The sequence below is a fragment of the Ascidia mentula genome, chromosome 2, assembly GCF_947561715.1.
Source record: "Ascidia mentula chromosome 2, kaAscMent1.1, whole genome shotgun sequence".
Taxonomy (NCBI): domain Eukaryota; kingdom Metazoa; phylum Chordata; class Ascidiacea; order Phlebobranchia; family Ascidiidae; genus Ascidia; species Ascidia mentula.
The window spans coordinates 17,639,572-17,656,433 of NC_138567.1; the positions used below are offsets into that span (position 1 = coordinate 17,639,572).

General features: G+C 33.9%; 1 protein-coding gene across 3 annotated transcripts; it reads left to right on the forward strand.

Moving 5' to 3' along the window:
- Positions 1 to 786: 786 nt before the first annotated feature.
- LOC145890627 (unconventional myosin-XVIIIa-like) lies at positions 787 to 16,729 on the forward strand. 3 transcript variants are annotated; one of them, XM_082981747.1, is made up of 42 exons: positions 787 to 1,340; positions 1,400 to 1,469; positions 2,033 to 2,255; positions 2,317 to 2,435; positions 3,053 to 3,167; positions 3,571 to 3,766; positions 3,894 to 3,954; positions 4,551 to 4,592; positions 5,465 to 5,585; positions 5,647 to 5,750; positions 5,885 to 6,070; positions 6,151 to 6,355; positions 6,420 to 6,562; positions 6,635 to 6,735; positions 6,806 to 7,020; positions 7,179 to 7,366; positions 7,424 to 7,518; positions 7,858 to 8,038; positions 8,102 to 8,303; positions 8,371 to 8,530; positions 8,586 to 8,769; positions 8,904 to 9,063; positions 9,123 to 9,307; positions 9,415 to 9,543; positions 9,599 to 9,742; positions 9,798 to 9,887; positions 9,947 to 10,058; positions 10,367 to 10,489; positions 10,611 to 10,738; positions 10,951 to 11,105; positions 11,160 to 11,283; positions 11,349 to 11,447; positions 11,644 to 11,856; positions 12,008 to 12,262; positions 12,537 to 12,650; positions 12,760 to 12,960; positions 13,018 to 13,098; positions 13,157 to 13,213; positions 13,335 to 13,520; positions 13,720 to 13,806; positions 14,289 to 14,455; positions 14,558 to 16,153. In XM_082981747.1, the coding sequence occupies exons 1-42, from the start codon at positions 1,216 to 1,218 to the stop codon at positions 16,005 to 16,007; spliced, it is 7,296 nt and encodes a 2,431-aa protein (XP_082837873.1). In that variant the 5' UTR covers positions 787 to 1,215; the 3' UTR covers positions 16,008 to 16,153. The 3 variants fall into 3 exon arrangements, with proteins under 3 accessions (XP_082837873.1, XP_082837874.1, XP_082837875.1); XM_082981748.1 differs by lacking the exon at positions 14,558 to 16,153 and adding an exon at positions 16,166 to 16,729 and having other exon boundaries at positions 794 to 1,340; XM_082981749.1 differs by lacking the exon at positions 14,558 to 16,153 and adding an exon at positions 16,166 to 16,729 and having other exon boundaries at positions 794 to 1,340; positions 7,179 to 7,351.
- Positions 16,730 to 16,862: the final 133 nt, after the last annotated feature.

Below are 16,862 nucleotides of genomic sequence, written 5' to 3' on the forward strand. Positions count from 1 at the left end.
AAAGAATAACCTCTACTGCTGTACCAATTGCATAAAGTTGATTTTTATCGTTTCTGTGGCAATAAACAACTACAAAAGAAGACAGTTTGAACAATGATTCTAACCTAGGTAATAATGGTTCTGACTTTGCGTCACCAATGGATCTGACGTCACAATGCTGCAGGTAATGATTGGCTGAAAATGCATTATTAGGATTTCTTTATTAAAACGCGTGTAGCGTTTGGGTAAACCATTTTGTGGGAAAATTTTTTGTTTAGGCAAAGCAGAAATTGTCGAAGAATATAAGAACCAAGCATCGAAAACAAAAAATTCCGTTTAAGCGAAAAAAAAGTGGAATTAACCGCAACTAGCGCGTCTGGCAGCTGCACAAACGTGCATGTTTACTTTCTCGTTAGTGGGTAAAATCGCAGCATATGAAACGAAAGACTCAAAATCAGATTATAAGATTACAAAGTTTTAAACATTTTTGCAAATCAAACTATATACTTATAACTTCTACACCCACCCTCGCCGCGGAGCGAAATTCAAAACTCACCTCTGGCGTGACTTACATTAATAAAGTCAAGTTAAGAGTTTCCGACCAGTCATCTCTGTTGTGCTATTTTGATTGAATGGGTCAGCTTATATGTTATCATATAAGTCGTAAGTAAATCCGTGAATATTGTTCATAAATTTAATTTGCATGTGACCCAAGGGAGCAAGATTTTACCTAGCTATATTTTTCTTGTTTAAAAAATTTTTTGTCCTGTAAGTATCGCTGCTTAATTTTTAAGTCCGAGAAGTAAGGAGGTCACTGGGTTTTGCGAAAAATGAGCCAAAAAATATCAGGCATGAAATTACCAGTTACACTTTCACTGGTGTTAAATGATGCGTTAAAGCAAGTCCTTCAGCAGTTGTGGTTGGAATATATTTTCAAGACTACAAAGTACAAAGTTGTCCATGGTTTTCTAAAAAAATGGAGTGTAAATGCATTTTTTATCAATATCGTTAGGTAGTTTTTTTACCTTTTTTTCAAAAGTGGTTGCATTGTTTGCAATTAATTGTTAAGTATTTGTAACATTGTACCAGTGTTTGCTCTTCTGCATATGTTCCCATTTTTTCTTACACGAAAAAGTGAAAGGTGGCAACTGCTTGTTGCATGTCTTTTTTATGTGTGCCACCATGCAAGATAGCCTTAATGATTACATGAGACAGGTGTAAGTTAAAAAGTGGATAATGTTTGGACGTAAAAAGAATAAAGATGAAAAACGTGAAAAGAAAAGGCATAAACATGGAATGACACCAGCTGAAATATCAAAGTTGGAAGAAGTTGGATTGCGAAGAGGTTTCTTTAGTAAAAAGTAAACATATTTACTCATGTTTGGTGTATTTTTAGTTATTGATTTTTATTTTATGAAAGATCAACAAAAAAGGACAAAGATGAAGAAAAGTCTCATCATTCCCATGATTCATCACAAGATTTATCAGATGTATTTTTACATTTGTGTTGTGCTTTATTGGTATAATATTTGTTAAGGGTCCAGCAGCAGGGGGATTCACACCTGCAGTGCGGTTGGCGCCAACGTGAAAATCATTTCAATAGCCAAAACACCTTGTACCATATTTGTGTCAAAAAATGGTTAATAAGAAACTTCATTTAGTTTTATTATGCGCTAATAACTATGTTAGTGGCACTGATCTACAAGATTTCTTGAAACAAGCGTTTTAACAATGGCCAAAAATTAATAAAAAGAATGTGGCGACCTCGTTGAATGTGTGCCCTTTTCAACAATCCAATAATTAATTTCTGGCAACTTGTCACCAAACAATCAATATCTAAATAAAAGTACTTAAAACCACCTAACATTAATCACAACATGCCAAATACCCTATGAAAACAAATTTCTAATCATTGTGGCTGACAGAAAAGTTAAGTCACATTTACCTCTATCGCCAGCCGCTTCAACCTAGAAAATCACACTGTCATTGCTAACCCTGTCTCATGTGAATCCCGCTTATTTTATTAACAGTAATGAAACTGATGTATCCACAGCAACAGTCTGTTCTTGAAAGAGCAACCAATTTTGGACCAACAGTTCAGAGAAGAACATCATCATCTCGCTTTCCACCCCCCATGTCCCCCACAAAAGACGATCTGAATAATTCTGCAGTTAAACACCCAGTACCACCAGCAAGAAGAAAAACATCACAATCTCAACACGAAAAACCTCATTATGATGTTCCAAAAGCTCAATATAATGTTCCCATGCCTGCAGGTTATTATTTTTATTTGCTATGTGCCTGTATATTGGTAATGATATGTAAATGTTTGCAAAGCTCGCTCCGGAGAAGCATATGATGTCCCCCATTCTTGGAAAGAAAATAGCAACACAAGTTCGCCATTACATAGTAACTCATCAACCACTTCGTCACCCCAAAAAAGCCGCTACAGAAAGGTGTATAAATTGTAATTCTATGAATATTACATTTGCTATGTAACCTCATGACAAATGATACATTGACTAGTTAATTACGTGACAAAGAAAATGGTATTTTTGTGGTAAGTCCTTATGATCAAACCCCATGTGTTTTTAAAAATGACTAGGTCAGACCACTTTTTTGATTGTTTATCGCATCAATTAGTATTTATCAAGCGCTACTGTATTGTCCACAGCAAAATCTTTTGATTGATAATTCATTTGGAGGCTGACAACTATAGCCTGTATGTCCAGCAAACTTGTGTCAAAAGCATAGAATATGGGTTCTTGCGACATCACAAATAATTCTGCTGGTTCGGCAAAATTGCCAAATGTTTGGTTTTAGTTCGAACCTAAATTAGACGTTTTGGTACATCACTAATTTTTAATTTTGGTAATTTGAAACAAATTGTTTTATCTGTGTCACTGTTTGATGAAACCAGGTGACTAATTCTGAGACATGTTGTGAAAATTATTTAAAAAACTTTTTTTTTTTAGCTATGTTATATGACCATATATATATACTAAATTAATACAAGGTACACTGCTAATACAACATTATATGTCTTCATTTTAGTACTTTTAAACTCGCTCAGGTAACATTGCACAAAAGATCATCTGGTGATTTTGGAGTCTCGTTACGACGTTCAGTAATGGTGGAGCAAGTAAACTTTCAAGAAGTGAAAAAAACTGTGTTTTTTGCTGAACCGGGTAAGATGTGTGACATGATTTTGTTTAAACAGTTAGCAAAGAAAGTCACTTTATTGTTTGTGTGATTAAAGCGATTTAATTATAGTTTATGTATGCTCCATAAAAAATTAAAAACTTTATAGTTTAAAAACTTTGCGTTTTATCCATAATAAACATTTGGAATAAATATGCCAAACTCATATGTTAAAAAAAGTTCCTGTGACCGACTACTTCTTTTCATAATAAGGAAGTAGTAGATGGAAAGTGTTAGCGTTAAGCGCATGATATAATACCAACTCATGTGTTGGTGTGTTATGGTTTCATTGATAAAGATAATGTGTTAATAGGGTTCTGAATGTTTTCTGGGTGAAAATTTGTGTGCATTATTTTTATATTCTTGACCTGACAAAAATAAGTTGAGCAGGTGCAGCAATGTTGGCAGATGAACATTCTGATGAAGATAAAAGTTGCAGGTTGTTCCTTGGTGATCGTCTTGTTGAAATTGATGGTGTAAATGTGGAAAAAGCACCACGGGAAGAAATAGTATCTCGCATAAAAAATGCTGGAAATGAAGTTACTTTCCTGGTTCAGAATATGAGTGAAGTGGATCTGTCAGAAAAGTAAAAAATATGTCATCCAATATGCGGAATTGTTTTGGTTTCTCTATTAGTTTAATTCCCAACTTGATCTTGTACTATATGCATAAAACAAGAAAGCCAAGAGTGGCATATAATCTTTCTGTTTCAGTTCAAACAAATCAGATGTGATTCCTGTTGGTGATGTAACTGTCCAACACTCAGCTAAAATAGTAAGTTTTAGCAAAAATAGTAAGATTTTCACAGCTTGCACTGAGCAGCATGTAAATAGCAAGTTTGCAAATAGCAACATCATATAAAGGTATGTGTGTCTATCATAACATGCATATGGCAGAGTGTTGTTATCATGTTGACGTCAGTGGGTGATTAAAACCCATTTTGATGGTATTACACTACAGCCTTAAAGAAATCTAATTTCCTGGCCGATCTGTGTATCAACAGTCTGTTGCATACTGATTAGCTGCTGTCTAGTATAAACACACAGTATGCTATCAATCTAATTGACTGCACACTATCTTCTGCCACTCAATGCCAAAGTGTGAAGTGTGTTTCTGGGACATCTCAAACAGTTGTTGTCAGTTTTGACCAAAGTATTTGGTTTGGTTGATTCAGTTGCAAATGTTCCTTGCATGAGTGTAAGACAGTTTTGGAACTGTATATTGTGATTGTTTAGTTTGCTCTGTTAAAATGTTTGGCAGTAGATTTTCTTTCTGGGAAAAAAAGGTAAACCTGCACATACACATGTGTCTATTATTTACAAAAACAATGTCGTTTCGGAAAATATACATATCAGTATGTTTTGTTTTAGGCCAAAGATGATGGCTCACCTAAACTTCCAGCAACAAAAAAGGTAATTTTTTGTCGATTTATTGTAAACAAGTTAATTTAGGTTGTTTTCCATTAAAAATAAGGTGCAAAAATGTATTAGATAAAACATATTTGTTTTAGTTTTAGCTCTTTGCGTATCATTGTAAACCTTGAACTTGTTTGTAGTAACTTGGGTTACATTGCTATTTAAATTGCTTTCTACACGATTACTTTATATATTTCCTCAAATACCTAAAATCACTTTAATGTTTCTTTCTTTCTGTAATTTATCTTTTATCTTCTGTTTACTTTATCAACAAACTTTTTGAAATAAAGAAAGATCGAGTTTCTGTGAATGAAAAGATACGAGAGTCTGCTTCTCAACTTTCCTATCACCAAGCAACTAAAAATGAACTGGAAATTATTCAAAGTGATTGCAGTGTCAAATCCAATGAAGAAAATGACATTGTTGATGCCATTGATGACTCAAACAAAACTATCAGTGAAGTTTCTCCTAATGAGCTTCATGCAAGTGCAATGCTGGATGAAAAACTGTTACCAAGCAATGAGGATGTTAAGGAGGAAATTGTGGTAGAAACAACTCCTGTGGTTGTTGGCGTACAACAGGGCCCAGATAGGACATCAGAAAATATTCATGAAGATGATGCAGAGAAAAGTGAAACTTTAGTGGATGATAAGCAGCCCACAGACCAACCATCACCTGATAACTGTGACAGCTGTCACTTAGGTCAACCCTCATGTACTGATGATAATAATGATACAACTATCAACTTTCCCACTTTTGTAGATGACAAGGTCTGCTTTTTCTTCTGATCTCTTATCTTTACTTTCCACATTTTCTATATTTAGTTTTTCTTGTTGTTATTTGTGTATAAGGGTACATCATTTTTACAGGTAGAAGAACAAAAGGTGTCAGATTGTGCTGAAATATCAAATGTTTCTGACTACAAATTAAAGGAGAAAGTCTGGTATATGTATGAAGGCTCATTATGCGCAGGACATGTTGTTGAAATAGGTGAGTTCCTACATTTGTAAATAAAAATTAAAACATAAATTTTGATGTATTTGTTTTATAGATGATAGCAATGTAAGTGTTCCTCCAATGGTAGAGGGTAAGAGATGCATTCAACTTGATGATTCCCTCAAAATTTTGATTGTAAATGAAGAAGATATGGATTTGGTAATCTATATTTTGATGTTGGATTAACTTGAATATGAACATTATATTTTTAGAGATAAACACTAACTGTTAATAACACCACATGGTTCAAAAATAATACTTTCCATCAAAATCTTCTTTGGATTTTTTTCAAGGCAAATGATGCACAGTATGACAGAGTTGGAGATGTATGCAGTCTTCGACATCTTAATGAAAGTAGTGTTGTGCACACACTTACTCACAGATATAGTGGAGGTTTGCTTCATACATTTGCTGGTCCACACTTGATCACAACTTGCTCAAATGAATTGCCCATGAATTCCTCATGGTTTTCTGAAAAGGTTTTTAAGTTTTGAGTTTAATTTTCCAAGAAAAACATTCCAAAATTGCCATTGTCAAATCACAGTTGATTTTTTCACAGATGAAGTTGACATACAAAGGAAGCAGATTTGGTGACAATCCACCACATATTTATGCTGTTGCTCAACATGCACATAAAAAAATGATGTCTGCGAACTTGGATCAGTGTATAATATCTCTTGGTCAAACAGGATCGTGCAAATCACACAACATAAGACACCTGCTTAATTACTTTTCTAGTGTGACAACAAACTCCACACAAAAGGGTACATATGATGCAGTACAATGCCTCTTAAATTTAAATGTGGTTTAACTTTCTCGTTTCTTCAGTAAAAAAGATTGAATCAGTTTTTAATGTGATGGAATCTTTTAGTTGTGCTGCAACTTCTCACTGTAAAACTGCATCTCGATGTATTTCTCTTTATAACTTGGACTTTGACCGTGCTGGTGTGATTGTTTCCGCCTCAATTCAGGTATTGTAACAACTAGTGTTTAAACACCAAGCTGTAAGCCTTTTAACACCAACTATATGAATTTCATTTTAGGCCATGTTGCTTGAGAGGAGTCGTTTGGTTCACAGACCACATGGTGAAGCAAATTTTAATATTTTCTACCAGTTACTGCATGGTGCTGATGTTCCTTTAAGGTAAATTTAAGTTTACTTGTGTGAGTTACACATAAAATTTTTCAATTTTCTGTTTGTTATCATGTTACAGGCGTGAACTCTTCCTTCTTGATGTTGAGCAAGAATTCAATCCATTAATCAACAATTCTTTTACTTCTGATTCCGTATTTGAACAAACATTCTCAAAAGATTTCTCCATTCTCCAACAAAGCCTTGAAAATTTGGAATTTAAAGTTGATGAAATAAAAGCAATATTTTATGTTGTTGCTGCATGTCTACATTTGGGAGTGGCTGGTTGCCAACAAGGTGGCATGTTTTTGCTTCTTGCTGCCTTACTCGATAGTAGTTATTAAACATGCTCAATCTAATTATTGCTAAATTTTATTTATTCCCATAAAACAAAAAGTTGAATTTTTGCAAATTTTGATGATCAAATGTGAGAAGTTTGTAATTGTATTATTTAGTTGGAGTAGAAAGACTCCAGTTTGCTCGTGCTGACTCTGCACAGAAGGCAGCATCATTGCTCGGTATATCGGTTGAGAGATTAGCTCATACAATATTTCAACAAACAAACATCCAGCGATCCGGTTCAACAGCATCAATGAAGCGCTTTACCTCCTCCTTGTCCCCCAACATTGTCAGTAAAAATCAGGTATATATTTTTTTAAATGTTCCCATATCTTGATATTGTGTAACGATTGTTTTGCAGTATGGTGACAAACCCAAGGGTCAACATCTGTTGGACTCATTTATTATATCATTATATGCTGAAGTCTTTTCTGTAGTTGTAACATTAATAAACAGGTATGTAATTGACCAAAATCTTAAACTGGCATGTTTTTATTATATTGTCCATTGTCTTGGGCCTATGTAACATGGCTGTAACCTGAAACTTTCATTCATATAAGCCCCAAATTTTTTTAAAGTGCCTAAATAAAAAAATTTAAAGTGCCTAAATAAAAGTAAGAATATTTTGTTGTTAATCACATTGCAAATGGGTTTAAAACTTTGATTATAAGAAATAAATATTAGCACTATGTATAGTTTTGCTAACCTAAATCACTTACACTAATGCACTAATTATTGCAGCTTTATTTTTTAGTGACCAACATGTATTTAAAATTGAGTTGTTTTTTTCACCAGGTCACTTTCAGGGCCACAGCGGGCAAAAAACACCATACTCATTGTTGATGCTCCTGGATATCAATATTCCAATGACAGAAAAGCAACTTTTGGTGATTTGACATTCAACTATATGCAAGATTGTTTGCATGGAATTTTGCACCACAATTCCTTCAGTTTACCTCAAGACAGATATCAGCAGGTGAGACGGATTGTTGAGTTTAGCGAAATTCAGTGACAAGAACATTTTAACAATCAAACTCAGGAAAGTGTGGATTGTGAATTGATTACACCCGATGAAGATTTCGCATCATCTGTAGAAGTAGTCGACAAACTACCTGCTGTCGGTTCAAATGGAAGCAAAGGGTTGCTCTGGATTTTAGATGAAGAGGCCGCATCACCTGGGGCCTCAAGTGAAAGCTTTATTGAGCGACTTCTCCTTTACTTCGACCAAAAAAAGATTAATGGTGTGTTAAAAGATAGTTCTTAAGACTTTGCAGTTCAATTTAACATCATCTTGTTTTCCATTTACAGATGTTCCTGTTCTGAAAAAATGTGAAGCAAAATGTCACTTTCAGTTGCTTCATCAAGCTGGTGAACTATGTGTGGAATATGATGCAACTGGGTGGCTTGAACAAGCCAAGTATAAAATGTCCTCCACAACTGCACTTGAGGCACTTCAAGACTCAAAAAAGTAATAACATTTAAAGTGAATAAACAATAAAGCCTTTAACTGTTTGTCGATCCAGAAAATTCTTAAGCGAGGCTTTTGGTGGAATTGGTGGAGAAAAACTGCAAGGATCTGTTGCTGGATTGAAATTAGATGGAGGGAGCACATTAAGAAGAGCAACAAGCTTCCGTAATGCTTGGTCAACCACCTCTGGTTCTGCTGTTATAAAAAAGTCATCTTGTATGCTTCTCAAACGACAAATGGTAGAGCCACCATTTCATTCTCTTGAAGCACATGATAACTTGCTAAAACAAAGCAATCATATTATTTTGTGCATATTTTACTTTTGGACATGATGTGAGTTGGTTTTTCATCTTAAACTTTTTCAATTTTTTAGGATTGTTTGTTGGACATTTTAAAACGGGCTCAGCCACATTTTATTCTTTCCATTTCCTGTCATCAAACTGCAAGAAAAACTAGTGAAGTTGATTTCCTTTTTGTTCGCAAGCAACTACGGGGCTTTCAATTGCTTCAATTATCTCGTGCCATTAAAGAGGGTGGGCAGTTAGTCAAGTAAATATTAACCATTAAACTAAACTTTTTATAATGTTTAAAGGTTACCCTGAACATATGGTGCTCAATGACTTCCGAAGACACTTTGATGTTTTGCTTCGACAAATATCGAAAGTTCTCCCAAGTAATTCGACATCAGTTGCTCTTATGGATGACAAAGAAGCAACTGAGAACATTATTAAACATGTTGAATTAAGCCGATCACAGTTCAGGATTGGTGTCAGTCAGGTAATTGTCTGTGCATTGCCATGGTTTAAAATAAAATAAACAAACAGTTAAGTTAGGCAAACACCACAAATATCTTCTAACTCTTTCACTGTGAAATTTTGTTTCAGGTGTTTTTTCGTTCTGGTGTACTTAATTTATTGGAAGATAAAAGAAATGAAAAAGTGTCGACCGTGCTTGTCGCGTTTCAAGCTTCCTGCAGAGGATATCTTGCAAGAAGAAGACTGGAAAGAAGAAAAGTAAATTCAGCCTTATTTTGTTTGTCATGAATCATTCACGCAAATATTTATTCAGGTTCAAGATGTTGCAGTACGATGCATACAAAGAAATATTCGAAAGTTTATGGCTATTCGCCAGTGGCCGTGGTGGAGATTGCTGACAAAAGTTCTGCCACTTGTTGAGGTGACAAGAACAGAGGAAGAACTTCGGGAAAAACAAGTTTGTGATTCTTGCCAACTATTTACTTTAAATATTCACACGTGATGATTTTTAGGCAGAGTACGATTTGTTGAAGGAAAAGTTTGAGAAGATTGTAACTGAGCGTGACGATTACAAACTTTCCAACTCAAAATATGAAACAAAGGTGTGATAATATGATAAATTATGAGTCAAAACAGTTGTAAATGATTGAAAAAATTATAGTTGCAAGATGTTTTACTTCATTTGGAGGAGGAAAACACAACATCAAGACATGCAAGTGAATTACTTGAACATGAAACAAAGGAAAGAATGAGATTTGAAAAGCAACTCAAAGGTTGCTAAAATTTGTTGTAAAAGTACCTTTTTTGTTATTTGTTGACAAATAAGTGTATTACATTTAAACCTGATTTACAAGGGAGAAAAATGTGAATCCATGCTTGCTGTCGTTTGTTGTTGATTTTGTGTCATTTTGTCTCTTCAAAATTTTATAAACTTGTCCAACAAGATGCCATGAAATACATTTGCTAGAAATGCTTAAATTGTCTATTTGAAACAGTTTTGATAAGAGTTTTTGCTTGCACATTGACTTCCAGTATATGTTTCATTTGCAAAAGATTCAATATTTGTTTGTGTTTTGTTTAGAACTTCAGGTAAACCATAACATCCTACAGAAACAAGTTGAGTCAATGGAGGTTGAATTGGCCGAAAAGAGGTTGTTGTATGTTGACCAGCACTCTCTGCCAGATTCTGATGAAGAAATTGAAGGTTAGTTTTTTTTTGATCTACAATTTAATGGTCCAAACATGCTTTTAAACTTTGTTGTTTGTTTTTTTAATGGCAAACAACATCCTGATATATTTTTATTTCATATTAAAATTTATTTAAGATGGTGAATACAAGGCAAAGTATGAGAGAGCAGTTCGTGAGTTAAACTTTCAATTAAAAAAACAAAAGCAACAATCTGAAGATGCTGAAGAGGAAATGCTCACTGAAAAAAAATCTCTTGAGCGAAAGGTATTTCCTTTTCCTGTTTTGTTTCAAATAAGTAAATAAAGTTGCCAAATTCATTTATTTAACTAGTATGTGTATTTTTAGTTATATGTGAAAACTGCACTGAATGTTTATGACAAAAGTGGTATAAATATTTTGTATGGTTGATAGTACTTTAACATTAGGAAAACATGTTTTAGGGAATGTTTGACACTCAATATTCATTTTTTTTGTAGATCACTCAAGTTATTGAGGAAATGGAAGATCAGCGTCGTATTGAACAACAAACCAGAAAAAAATTGCAACGTCTTCATGCCCAGTATAGTGATGCTCAAATCCATATTGAAGAAACAAATGCAAAAAATTTGGAATTGGAACGAAAGCAGAGAAAGTAATAAATTACATGCAGGTTATTAATGCAAGCAAATGACCATTGTTTGTTTAGATTTGATAGTGAATTGTATGCCTCACAAGCTGATGTAACTGATCTAAAAATATCCAAAGACAGAATTCAACGCGAAAAAGATAAACTAGCTTTAGAAAACAACTCATTGGAAAGGGAAATGATGGTGCGTGAAATATTCCCAACCTTTCTCATGCAGGTATTTAATGGAGATCACATGTTAAATTACAGGAAAAGGAGGAAGAACTTGATCACTTTAAACACAAAGTTCGGCAACTTGAAGATGAACTGGAAGATAACAACAGTCGTGATACTGATGATCGTCAATTGGTATTAATTAGTATTGAATTTGTGTTTATTTTTTGATTTGGTAGTGCTGCTTAGTTAGTTATATTTAATTACTCGTGGTTTAAAATGCCAATTGTATTGTGGGATGACATGCATTGCACTAAGCAAACTAGTTTAATATCAGTATTGTAAATAAATATAAAGTATCAACCATAACAATGTTCAAAACTTTACCAAGGTAAATGGGTTAAAAAAGCAAATCCGTGAGCTTGAAGCAAAGTTAAAAGATCAGGAAGAAGAGCTGGAAGAGCAAGCAACCTCAATCCATACATTGGAACAAACGAGGGAAAGGCTGGAAATGTCAACTGAGCAAGCTCGACAACAAAGATTACGAGAGATTGAAAACAAAGAGGATGAGCTTGAAGAAATGAGGACTTCCTACCACAAGAAGGTTCACATATACATTAAAAAATATACCCATTATGAAATATATAGAAAAAAATTATGTTCAGTTTCAATGTCGAATGACTTATTTTTATACTTGTTAAACTGAAAGTAAAGCATAAAGTTAGTCTGGTGTTTAATGAATTTTATTATTTCAGATCAAACAACTTGAACTTCAGCTTGAGGAAGAAGAACAGGAACGTACAAGTTTATCAAAACAACGACGTGATTTGGAACAAGAGTTGGCAGATTTGAAATCCAGTGGAATTGGAGCTCATGACATTGAGGTGGAAAGAAGATTGAGAAGGGATTTGAAAAGATATAAAGCACTCCTTGCTGATTCACAAACGATGATAGACCATCTTAAAGCTGATGTAGTGAGCAAACAACAAATGCGACAGCTTAAAGCTCAGGTCAGCATTTACCTAATTGTTAAATTTAGGCATCTTAATACCAGTGAAATTATTTGCCATTTCAGAACATCTAATTCTGAGCAAATATAAAACTTTAAATATATAATTATTGTTTCATAAAAATAAATTAAGTTGAAATAGGATCATGAGTAGTCAATTTGATTCTGTTGCAGCAGTTAATTCTGGAACTCATGCAATCAATAAATTATTACGAGTTATCATGCTACTTAATATAAACTGGTTGCAAAGCTATGATGTCAATTATTGTTTCTAGTTGGAAGAGAGTGATTACACATGTGCAGCTGCTGTGAAATCAAGAAAAGCCATAGAACTGGAAGTAGATGATTTGCAAGCTCAACTGGAAGAAATTTCAAGATCAAAACATGATGTAAGTGTCCAGTTTATACATAACAAACAAACCTTACAACCTGTTGTCCTTTAGACAAATGTAAATAACATTTTTATTGAGGAGTTACAGTTGATTGTTTGTGTTTCAGGCAGAGTCTCGGGCAAGTAATCTTCAGCGGGAAATCCATGACCTTCGATCCAAGATGGAAGAGGACGAAGAAGATTCTCAGGAAACAGTTCGAAAATATCGAACACTAGTTTCACAACATGCTGACCAACAAACAATAATTGTGGAAGCGCAAACAAGTATTGAGGAGTTAAAACAAGAAAAATCATCTTTGGATGATAAGGTAATTAAATAAAACACATTGGTCAGTCAAGATCGGTCAATTATACCTGTGTGTTAGGTTCAATCATTGCAAAATCAGATACGGTTTATGGAAGAAAGTACAATTGATAAAAGTGCTGGCAATAGACTTGAAAACAAGGTATGTACTCAGTTAATATAAAATGTAAAAAACCGAAGTTATATTATTTTTTGTTTAGGTTAAAGATCTGGAAACTAAACTAGAGTTTCAAAAAACCACCAACCGCAGATTAGAGGTTTGTATAGGGCTTGAGTTAATTTACATTTAAACAAGATTTGATTTTTCAATTTATAATGACTGGAGATATTTCACTGATTTAATTACAAATGTCGATACTTACATCACAATGTGTGTAGGTGCAGCTAATTCGGTCCAAAGAAAACAATGAGAAGTTAATGTCAGAGAGAGATTCTCATATTGCTGGGGAAAACAGGGAGCGTGAAGCCACTAAACTTATTCAACGTCAATTGCGGGAAGCCAAAAATGAACAAAGTGATCTTGTAAAAAGGGAACAAGAAGCTCTGAAAAAGAAACATGATTTGGTTTGTATTATTTTTATATATTTGTAACAGCTGGTTGTGCCATCACAATGTTACCTAATCTCAAAAAAACATCAATTCACATGTCATAGACCCTATTAGTTAGGACATTGCCTAACCTAGGGCAAGATTCTACTAGTACTACATACTTATTTTAAATATGCATATTGTAAAATTTAGACTATTTACCCCACATTTTCAGGAAATGGAAATGGATGAATCACAAAACCAAATAACATGTTTGCAAGCTGATCTGAAGCTTGCATTCAAACGAATCAGTGACTTGCAAGTAAGTTGAAATTAAACTGTATGTAGTTGAAAACCTTCTCAAGATGTTTTCATTGGGAATTATGTAATCCTAAACAGTGGGAAAATGTTGTTTTATTTAGGTTAATGGGTTTCAACATTTATCATGTCACCTTAACCCATGAGAGCTATTGAAAATAATCAGCATCCCCCAAAGTTACACCATGTTACACTAGATATGCTGTAATATATTAATAGTTGCTGTGTTTTCTTGTGAAAATATTGCTATGAATATAAAATCCCTCCTATAACTTTCCAAAAAATCCGAATGGATCATTGTGGCACCCCCAAAAATGTTCAAGCAATTGGTTTAATGTGTATCACCACAAGTTGAAATCTAATTGTCTTGATAAACAAACTGACTGCGAAAAACTGTAATTGTTTGTAATTCCAAAGTATTAAAGGAATATAGCAGAGTTGCTCATGTAAAAATTTCAAGTTGAAAAACTAGTTTTTATGCCATAGATGGCACTAGAAGATTTAGAGGAGTCTGACATGGATGAAGATGATGAAAGTGGATCTTCTGATGATGATGATGACTACGCATCCCATATTGGTTGGAGAAGCAGGCTGAGTACGACATCTGGAGTAAATGAAAGAAGAACATTCAGCAGCACAAGTTCATCAGCGAGGTATTGATCAAACTCATACTTGTCTTTTCATCTGTCTTGTTTCACTTTTCTTCTTTTATATATTTTCCCTTTTCTTCTTTTCTTTCCTTCCCAATTTAACAGAATAGAAGATGAGAGGAAGTTTTTGGATAGCTCTGCTTCCACTGTCTGCAGCCTCAACAATTCTCCCAAGCAAGTTCCTAAGAAAAAATCAAAAAGATCATCAAAATGCAATGGAAAGGCAAGATCATCACTGTTAAAGGACTTTGCTGACAACCAACTCAATGATGTTATGTCAGAGCATGGAAGAAATATACTAGATCGTCTTTCGATTGCATCTTCTTTTAAAGACTCATCATCAACATGTAGCAAAAAAATTAAATCTTCACAAATTTCTGGGGCTTCAGATGATTCCTGCAAAATGGACCGGGTCAGTTCAATACTTGCTGAAGAAAATCCTTCTGTATTGTTGTATGGAAAACCCAACAACATTGCCAAAAATTTAGGCTTGGCAAAAGCTGGATCATTTCATGCTTTAAATGAAAGTTTAAGAGCCGTGAAATGTCGTCAAAACCTGCCAAAAACTCAGCAAATAAATTTAGCACTACACAGAAAAATACAAAGTGAAATTAATCAAATGCAAAACCGCCAGCAAGTTGAAAGATGTTCCAGTGCAATTGATTTTATGCATTATGAAAGCAGTGATTCAGATGAAGATTCTGATGATGAAATTTATTTGCAATCATCATTCTCTGATGCTGGTGATTTTAATTTGGAAAATGATAATAATTCAGATGAAAATGATTTTATCAAACTGGCCTCAGAAAAGTTGAAAGAACTGACAAAGTCTCAGTTTCAAAAAAAGAAAAACAAACTTCAAACACAAAGTGAAGAAAATGTGATGTTGGATGTTCCTATTAAACCATTTAAGTCAAGATTTCTTGAAAATGTGAAGCGAAGAGCAAAATCAAGTAATTCACAAAACAAGAAACAAGTAAAGCCTGACTCAACACCTTGTCAAACAAAGGGAAAGAAGAATTTGTCACATAATAGTAGAAGCAAGTCCAACATCTCAGCAATGATTGGTGATAATAATGCAGAACAGAGAAGTTCATTTAGCTTGGATGAGTTTGAAATCGAAAGTTACCTTGGGAGTATGTGTGAAAGTGACGATGTCAGTTTGTCTCGCTTTGGTGTTACAGCATCACCTACCAGTAGTACTACTCATGTTCATCCTACAGATGAGGAAATTGTTCATACAACCAGAAGTGGTCGAAGAAAGAAGAACTACAGCAATAAGCAACAACAAAAAGATAACATAAGATTATCACATTCCCTGTCACGACTTGGACGTTCCATGTCAAGATTTAGTGATACAGAGTCTGTTAAATCCTACAAGGGTAGTACTGGTAAGCGGGCAGTTGGTGAATGTCCTCCATTTAAAATGGGATACAGTGAAAAATTTTCAAATTATGACAGTGACGGAGTTCAAAGCTCAAGTCAAAGTGAAAACGATGAAGAGGATAAAGTTTGCTTGGATAGCATTATCAGCAAATACCTGTACAGAAAATAATGTCCATGCATGTCTCACTTGGCCCACTAATTTTCTCATTGGTGTCACTTTCCACTTCCCTTTGTTTAATTAACAAATCAGTACCATTTTTAATGCTGTAGCATTGTTTTAACTTAATAGTAAGTTTGTCTCAAAATTGTCACTTTCATCTGCTACAGGTCCGATGATGAAGATCGGTTGATCAGTAATGGCCATTCTGAAAATGTTTTCAATAACAAAGATGAATTTAGATAATTTATGTTTGTACAAATGTTTTTCAATCATATGTTGGAAGAATGTTCATTTGAAGAGTCCATAGCCAAGAAATGTATTCCTGGTCTTTTTTTTATTGTCCTGTCAAGAGTACTATTTGCAAATTTGTTTGTAGCACATAAATTTTCTTTCAAAATGAATTCTGTCTTGGTAATTTTATTCAAATTTTGCCAATATTATAGGTACTAATTTTTTTTGGCATGCAACACATTTTCCACTTTGTAAAATCTGCATTCCTTTGCCATCCTTCCAAAGTTTTATTACTACTGTTATATACCAATGTATAGTTTTAAGTTTTATTAAACTGTGAATCAAGTTATGAATGCACTTCCATTGCAAATGTAACAATATTAATAAGTGGCAAGAGTGAAAAACCAATGTAATTTTCGAACTGCATATTTTATATCCAGATAATTTGTGAAATCCGTCTAAATGTCTGTGTAAATTTTAATCAATAAAAGTGAAGTGAATTATAACATGTTGTTTGTAATTATAGTAAGTCAGATATTTTGCTGCGGAACGACCGTTTACAACATTTAATCTAAATTCTCTGATGGAAATTCATTGTTACAGTGATCCTCTTTTTACAAAATGTTTATGCAT